Here is an 8,089-nt window from a genome sequence, read left to right as displayed (position 1 = left end):
GCATGGCACTGTCCTTGCTGTCCCCAAGGCTCATTCCTGGATGTTTGCTCTTCCAGATGCACTCGGGTGGCTTTGGGGGAGGATCTGCAGCCACCGGGATCACAGAGCCCAGCTGAGAGTGAGCCAGACCTGAGCAAAGGTGGATGCAAGGTGGGAAAGGCTGGTGGCACTGGGGGTATCGGTGCCCTGATGCCACCCTGGCTGCAGAGGGGCTGGGGAGGTCCCTGCATCCCCTGGCTGGCAGCCTGATGTGCATTTATTATTGATGAAGCCAAACACGGTGAATTATTGATGCTGATGAGCAAAGAGAGCCAGAGCGGGTGCTGCACAGAGGGGCTGTCCCTGCAGGAGAGGGCACCGGCTGTCCCATGAGCAGTGGCTGCGGGCATCAACCCCCATGGAGGGGAGGAGAAGGAAAAGTGTGTTCCCAAGGGGGAATTTAACATCTAAATCCCAGTGACACTGTCAGAAGCAGCCCCCTTAACTCCCCAAACAAGCCCTTCAAGCGCACCCGGCGGATTACGGGCGCTTTGCTGGCAACCCCCGTGAGAGAGAATTAAACAAAATAAGGGACGGAGGCAGGCTGGGAACACAGGTCTCCTCCTCTGTGGCTTTTATCATTCCCTGTGTTTGGAGAAGTCAATGCTGCATCCTCCTCAGACACCCCACGGACCCCAACACGCGTGCTCCCGGGGGCTCTGCTGAGAGCTGCCGGCCGGTCCTGGCCCAACACAGGGCTTGTGGGTTTCCCCGAGGAAAAACCAGCCTGCTTGTTCCAGGCGGGTGATCTGGGTAATGGTTTCCTTGGCAAAGCCGGAGTGGCTTATCCGGGGAGCAGTGCCAGCTCTCGGGACAGCAGCCAGCCCTTGATTCTTGCCTGGTTCTGCCGTGGACAGTGGCCCAACCTCCGTGCAAGGCTCCGGGTGCTGAACTGGAGGGACTGAAGATGCAGCAAAGCCCATCCTGGGTTCTTCTCCTCGCTGCTGGCTGCGGAGCAGCCCAGGGACTACCCTCAACGTGGGGCACGGTGGTCCCAGCTCCCTGTGGCTTGGTGCTGGCACTGGCGATTCCTCTCCTGGACCCGAGCACATCCATGGAGGATGCGGCTGCCCTGGAGCTTCCCAGCAGCCTTCTGAGAACCGTGCTGAGCAGCCGTGCCACCCGCTGGACTCCCTTCACTCCTCCCAGGATTGGGGGCCCCATCTAAGCCGATGGGCAAGAGCAGGAGGTCTCAGAGCCCTGGGAAGCAGAAGCCAAACCCAGATCTCGTTGGCAAGGCGCTAGTCTGCTCTGCTGAGCCACACTTCCAGATGGGCGGTGAGCCCGAAGAGCTGGGTGGTGCTCAGCTGCCTCTTGCTGTTTTTGAGCACCAACTTGGTGCCAGGCCTGAGCTGCTCTTGAGCTAGTAATGCTGAACAGAGGGATGGAGCAGGAGGAAACCCAGCAGGGAGAGGGGAAACCAGGCAGACCCTGAGCCTTGCAGTCCCTGTGAGCACGGCTGCGAGCTCTCCGCAAGCTCTGCCTGCGGCTGGCAGGCCACATCCTGCACCTGCACTGGGTACAGGTCCCCCAGGCTCAACCTGCGAGACCTGGATGTGATTCTGCCTCTGATTTCTATAAAGCCTGGCTTTGCGCTGCGCCTCCATTTCACAAGGTACTAATGATCTCTGTATGGATTATAAACAGGACTTCTGGCCAAACTGCCTCGACATTGATTAACTTCTCAGGATTAACTCAATTAGTCCATCCTGTTCATTTCCAGAATTGATTTGCTGGAAGGCTCTGGCAGGCAGGAGCTCTGCAGGCAGATCCAGGAGCCCAGGCTTGGGCTTCCAGCTGCTTTCCAGCCTCATCAGATCTGGGTACGAGCCCAGATCCCACTGCAAAGAGGGGATATTCAGCAGGGCAGGGCCTGGCTCCCTGAGCTGAGACGCCTCCGCTCGGATACGCCCAGGCCGGAGCTCGTGGCAGTTCCTGACTGAGAAAACATCACCCAAATCCCACCAGCGAGCGCAGCCCAGTCGAGCCTTTCAGTGGGAAATGGTGGGATGGGGGGGTTAAGCAACTCGCCCCGATGTCAGGCTTCGGCTGAGGGGCTGGGAGGCAACGCACGCCTGTCTCCCACCTCCCACGCGCCTCCTCGAACCCACTGCACCGTCTGCCGCGGCTGATGCAGCCAGAAACATCAAGGGATGTTCCCTCCGCAAGATGAAAAGGGCTGAGAATGAAACCAGATGGATGCAAAGAACTTTGCAAAGATGCTGGTAACCATGGTGATGAGCTGTTTCACCCCCCCCCACCCCCCCCAGTCATCCCAGCTCCCTTCCATCGTCACCCCCAGCAGAGAGCGAGATTTCGGCACCGGTTACATAAGGCCAGGCACAACAATGAGTCAGGCGCAGCAGGAACCTGCTGTTGGCCCCGTGTCCCGTGAGGCCGAGGACACGGTGCAGGCTTGGGAAGGTGGATGGCATCGCCCCGAGCTGATCCCCATGTCCTGGTCCCCCCCAAAATCACAGCTGTCCCCAGGAAACTGCTCCCAGCAGAGAGGGGACGCTCGAGGGATGCTGGAGATTAATTCTGGGAGGATGATTTATTGTCCAGGTCCAGACCTCATCCCTGAGTGTCCGTGTGGGGTTTTCCAGCTTCACCCTCCCCACCGCTGCAGAGAATAAGCCAGCTGGGGAAAAACAACTTACTGACCTACTTCAGGCTGCAGCGCCTCACCTTGTATACACTAGCGGCACCATGTCACAGCTGGAGAAAAATGGGACGAGACGCGATGTGGCAGGTGGAGGATGGAAAGTCTGATGGGGTAACGTGACAGGAAGCCATGTGGGGCTGACATACAGCCTGTGGGGCTGACACAGAGCCCATGGGACTGACACGCAGCCCGTGGGGTTGACACAAAGCCCATAGGGCTGATGCAGAGCCCGTGGGGTTCACATGCAGCTCGTGGGGCTGACACGCAGCCCGTGGAGTTGACACAAAGCCCATAGGGCTGACACAGAGCCTGTGGGGTTGACATGCAGCCCATGAGGTTGACACGCAGCTCGTGGGGCTAACACAGAGACTGTGGGGCTGACACAGAACCCGTGGGGCTGACACGCAGCCCGTGGGGTGGTGTATCAGGGCAGTGCTCACACCACGTCCACCTCAGGGATGTGACAGCATGGCACGGGCATGCTTACAGCCACGCTGGGATGGGCCAGCCCAGCTGGCTCTTCCCTTGCCATCCCTGGTCTCCCCTGGCCCAAACAGCCTCATCCGGTGGTGGTTCTGGCCCTGCTGGGTCCCTGCACACAGGGCTGGAGACAGCCGGTGTCCCCAACATCCAGGGTGCTGGGAATGACAAAAATCTCCTCCTCCTGTCCCGTCCCTGCCGGGGAGACCTTGAATCATGGGCAGGAGCACTCCTCCATGACAGCTCCCAGAGCAGCCGTGAGCCCGTCCCTGCTGAGAGAAATCCTGGGAACCATTTGGCCCCAATAAACGAGCCGAGAGCATCATTTACTGCAGGGGCAGCATGAGCAGGAGCCAGCGCCGGAGCCGACAGCAACAAACCTCCCCATCACCACCCAGCACCTCCATTCCCCTCCCTGCACAGAGCCCTGGGCCCTCGTGGGAAGTAGCAGGGACTTGATATCTGCTAATTCCTTGCAAATCCTCAGAGGAGAGATGCCAGAGAGGAGCGTGAGATGTGCTGCAGCCAGAATCCGACCTGCCATAATAATTTGTTCAGCTCTAATCCCTTCCCTCCGGGGCTCACGAGTATTAATGATGACACACGACACTCCTGAGGAATGGGCAAATATTATTATGCTCTTCCCAGCCCTCCCCCAGTCATTCACTCTCTGCAAAGTGGAGAAAATGCAGCATCGAGAAACACATAAAGAGAACGTCTGTTTAAGCACCAATCTCAGATAATGTGCAAGAAAATGTTTATGCCGCTTAGTCTCAGTCCTGCAAAGCAAACTTCCCTCTGGGGGAATGTGAAAAAGCCACTTCAGCTGGTGGCAAGCACCTGGATTTACTCTGTTACGCCTGGCCTCCCACTCCTGATACAATTATAGCAGCTTTATCAGGACAGTCAGGAGTAAGTAGTCAGGAAAGCTTTATCGGAGGTACAAATAGAAAACCAAGGAGGCAGCCCTGAAATCCTCAGCACAGGCAGGGATGCAGCAGCCTCCCAGGAGGGGGAGGAGCGGTCCCCAGGACTTCACCTGGGGGCCCGCAGGACGCAGACAAATCGCATTCAGTCAAGAAACAGCAGGGCAGGGAAAGCAGAGCGTCTGCAAGACACAAGGCAGCCTGGAGCCGCGTCTGGCTGCCTGCCACACGTCTCTCTTTAGGAAGGAAGAAGACCTTGAGAAACAAAAGATTATGCAATGCACAGTGGAGTAACCTGTGCCTGACCTCTGGGACCAAAATCCCGCTTAACCTCCCTCCGTTTCCCAAACCTTCTGGATTTCCACGGGGGAATCATCCCCCCTGGTCCCACTGCACAGCCGTTAAAAAAAAAAAAAAAAAAAAAAAAAAAAAAAAAAAAAAAAAAAAAAAAAAAAAAAAGCCGGTTGGTTTCATCTGGCAGCAAACGTCCTCCAGCAGCAAGCTGGAAGAAACCATTGCAAGGAGGCAGGAGAAGAAGAAAAAAAACCCTGCCCCCTCCGCTGGGCAGCGATGCGTGCAGGTGCCCCCTCGGTCTCCAACCGAAAATCCAAGCAGATTTGACACCACATAGCAACAGCAAGTCTTCGGGCAGAGCCAGCAATCATTTACTGCAATTGCATCACAACAGAAGCCGTCCCTTAAGTTTTATCACTGGGCAGCTTTTTATAACCCCGCGCTCAAAGCATGCGGAATAGAACAGGGTTATTTAAGCGCAAGCAATGCCGTGCCGCTGCGAGGCTACCGTCTCCCCTTCTCTCCCCGCAATCCCATCTAACGCCTCTCAAATCCCTTCCCGTTGTCAGCTTCGGAAAAAAAATAAAACCAACAACCCACAACATCTTTTTGGCCATTTTGCTCCCCGTGCAGAGCACCTTCCTCCCCTCCACCTCAGCACATGCCCTACACCACAGCCTGTGCTCCGAGTCCTCCGCACAAAGACAGAGAGAGACAGAAGAGGATGCTCACCTCATTTATTGACAAGGATTGTCAGGAGTCGAGGTTGCAAATGAAAGGCTTAAATCTTGCAGGAGGCAAAGGGGGAGAGGAAAAGATGCCTGAGGCAGCAGGAGCCTGTGCAGGATGCAGGGTGCCAGCACTGGCAGGCTGCTCAGATCTTCAGCTCCTCCGATTACATTTTTTTGCCTGTCTGGTGGGAAGGATGGAGCGATGCCTTCAGCTCAGCTCATCTGCTTTAGACCGAAATCTCTCCTTCCATCTTCTCCCCACGAGCAGCTTCATAACTGAGCTCTGGGGTTTGGGGGTGCTATTTGTCCTTGTAGTCTATAGCCATAGAAAGCCCCTTAAATCCCTCCTAAAGAGGAGGGCTCTCGGTGTGACAGACAAGGAGACTTGCCAGTCAAAGCAAGACCCAGCGCAGCCCCACCACCCGCCCATGGGAGCCTGCCAAGGAGCCAGGGGAGCCAGAGGACTCACCCTGGTTTTTTGCTGCTTCCAGTGAGACGAGTTACCGGGTTCCTTTTCTTACCTTTTACCATTTTTGTCGCCATTCTGGTATTTGTGGCTTCCCAGAGGCCATGAGCGTGTCGGTGTCACGAGCGTGTCGGAGCTCAGCATGGGTCACCATGCTCTGAGAGCATGAACATGCAGATCCCAGGAGCCAGGACAAGGAGGACGAGCGTAAAATCACCAATGTCTTTTGGGTTTATTTTCAAAGCTGTGGGCTAGGGAGAGCTGGAATCGCATCCCCTCACCCCAACGGGCTGACTTCTGGCGGGAACACACCAAACAGAAAAACCCTGGAGCTGGTGCCTGCTCTTGGCGGTACAGCTGGGCTTGACTCCAGCAAAGCAATTGGAAAGGATCCCTTCGATGTTCAGAGCAGACAGAGAGGAGGACTGAGATCCTGCGGGTTACTGCTCGCTCACTCTCTGACCACCCAGCTGTCCCTCCTCATCTTCTTCCACCTCTTCTTCCTCCTCCTGCACCTCATTTTTCTGCCTTGTAAAACACACACAATCACATTCACCTTCTCAGGAATGGGCGGAGGCTGAGCCTTTCTGTAGGTGCCTTGGCACATCCTACACGATGCTGCTCTATCTACATATAGATGTGTATGTGAGAGGATGCAGGCAGTCTGAGAGTCTGGTCGCACCAGTTTACCCTCTTGCCCAGCGGCGGTGCCCACTGGGGCTTCCAAGAATGAGTGCCTGTGCTCCACACTGCTTGTCGTGGCAATTTGGAGGGCAGGCAGGGCGCACCCCTCACGGGTGAGGAGGGCGGGCCGGGAGGGCGGCGGCTCAGGGCCCGGTGGTGGCAGGGCCCTGGGCCTGGCCCTCCCGTCCCGGAGGGGCCCAAACATCAGCAGAACCACCCCGGGTGCAGTAAATCAGCCTTTAGAGGCGGACTTAGCTCCGGTGGCGGTTTGTGACGGGGACGATCCCCCGCCCCGTTGCAGGAGGCCTCAGCGCTTCGCAAGGCCGGGGGGCTTAGGCTGTGCCCCGCGGCCGTCACCATGGTAACAGCCCCAGCCATTCCCCAGAACTACAAAACCCATCGGCCCTTGCGGCCCGCTCCCGCCCAACGCGCATGCGCGTTGTCCTCCGGCCGGCCGTGATTGGCCGGGCGGAGGGAGCCAATAAGGAGCGGCGTTGTTGGGAGGACGGTGTTGTCAGGACGGGCCGAGGACGATGGCGGCGCTGGGCCGCTTCTGGCCGCGGGCTGCTGGCGGCAGGTAACGGCGGCCGCCGCCTGCCCGGGGGGGCTGAGGGCGGGCGGGGTGTGGTGTTACCCCCGGCGGGGCAGCGGGGGGCGCTGGGCCGGGGGAGAGACACGGCAAGGGCAGTTCCTGGCTGCAAACAAGCCCTTTATTTTCCTGTCAGCTGCTGCACCAACCTCTTTCTTCTCACCTCTCTTGTTTTTTTTTTTCCATTTTCCCAAAGAATTTTTCTACTGCAGCAAGCTACTACCGCCTGGACTTTCCGGCACCGAACAGTTTCTGTCCTCTCAAGCTCCCAGGAGCTGCATCTCAGAAGCCGTTTTGCCTTCAAGCCTGTGGATGTCTGCCCTGGCCCAGTGTCTTGCTGGAACCACCAGCAGATCCGCACAAAAGCGCGTGGAAATGAGTATCAGCCCAACAATCGCAAGCGCAAACGGACCCACGGCTGGATCAAGCGCATCAGCACACCGGCCGGCATCGAGGTCATCCTCCGGCGGATGTTGAAGGGCAGGAAGTCTCTGAGCCACTGAGGGCTCTGCCTGCGAGGTCGGTTTCATGTCGGGCAAGCCCGAATTGAGCCCTTAGAGCTGCTGCTGTGGCTTTGGAGTGACCCAGCCTGGGCATCCGTGCTGAGGGAGGCTGTGCCGAGCAGCAGCAACCGACCGTCCCTCTCCTGCTGGGAGCATGTGAGGAATCATGCTGGTTTGAGGGTGGCCTCCCAAAGGCTTTGTTTAACGGCTGCACTTTAAATTGTAAAATTATTGCCACTTCGTATGTGTGATTCAGAGATAAACTTGTGAAAATGTGAGCTGTAATTAAAGCCCGGTGCCTCCCCTTGAACTTGCTGTGTGAAACTTAACAGGGGGAGGGAAGCTGGCTCGTTCACGGGGTTGCAGCTGCGGGGGAGCCTGCGGAAGGACGGCACGGGCGTGGGATTAGGGCTGAGGGTGGAGGGAATTTGGGGTTTAGTTCCTGCCGGCAGCGCCTCTACCCGCTCCGTGCCTCCAGCCCCCTGAGGGTGTTGGGGACCTGAATCTCAGCTGCGGCTCTGGGCTCGGGGTGGGGTGCAGGGGAGGAATTTCCTTCTCCTGGCACCTGTTCTCCCAGCGCTGCTCATTAAAACTGCCTCTCTCGTGCCGTAATGAGCAGCGCGTTCAATAACGAGGGCCAAGGGTAATCGATGACCGGACTACAGCTCCCAGCATGCCCCGCGGCCGGCGCTACATCCGGGTCCTTCCCCCC

The 8,089-nt window shown here is 57.6% G+C and overlaps 3 protein-coding genes across 3 annotated transcripts in view; 1 reads left to right on the top strand and 2 right to left on the bottom strand.

Moving 5' to 3' along the window:
• ABHD8 (abhydrolase domain containing 8) overlaps positions 1-5,496 on the bottom strand; it is a 10,761-nt gene extending 5,265 nt beyond the window's left edge. The window contains exon 1 of the mRNA XM_026867572.1: positions 5,137-5,496. The gene's annotated coding sequence lies outside the window, so the exon portion shown is untranslated. The remainder of the gene's footprint in view (positions 1-5,136) is intronic.
• ANO8 (anoctamin 8) overlaps positions 1,281-8,089 on the bottom strand; it is a gene marked incomplete at its 5' end in the record, with an annotated part of 24,454 nt that continues 17,645 nt past the window's right edge. The window contains 3 exons of the mRNA XM_026867574.1: positions 1,281-1,411; positions 2,067-2,118; positions 3,150-3,156. Of these exons, the coding sequence (XP_026723375.1) occupies positions 1,281-1,411; positions 2,067-2,118; positions 3,150-3,156 (190 nt within the window). The remainder of the gene's footprint in view (positions 1,412-2,066; positions 2,119-3,149; positions 3,157-8,089) is intronic.
• On the top strand, positions 6,777-7,682 carry MRPL34 (mitochondrial ribosomal protein L34). The gene is made up of 2 exons (XM_026867573.1): positions 6,777-6,862; positions 7,071-7,682. Exons 1-2 carry the CDS (start codon positions 6,819-6,821, stop codon positions 7,375-7,377), a joined length of 351 nt encoding a protein of 116 aa, XP_026723374.1. The 5' UTR covers positions 6,777-6,818; the 3' UTR covers positions 7,378-7,682.

Source organism: Athene cunicularia, unplaced genomic scaffold, assembly GCF_003259725.1.
Source record: "Athene cunicularia isolate RWA unplaced genomic scaffold, athCun1 SCF_77, whole genome shotgun sequence".
Taxonomy (NCBI): domain Eukaryota; kingdom Metazoa; phylum Chordata; class Aves; order Strigiformes; family Strigidae; genus Athene; species Athene cunicularia.
This window is presented reverse-complemented; position numbering and strand designations above follow the sequence as displayed.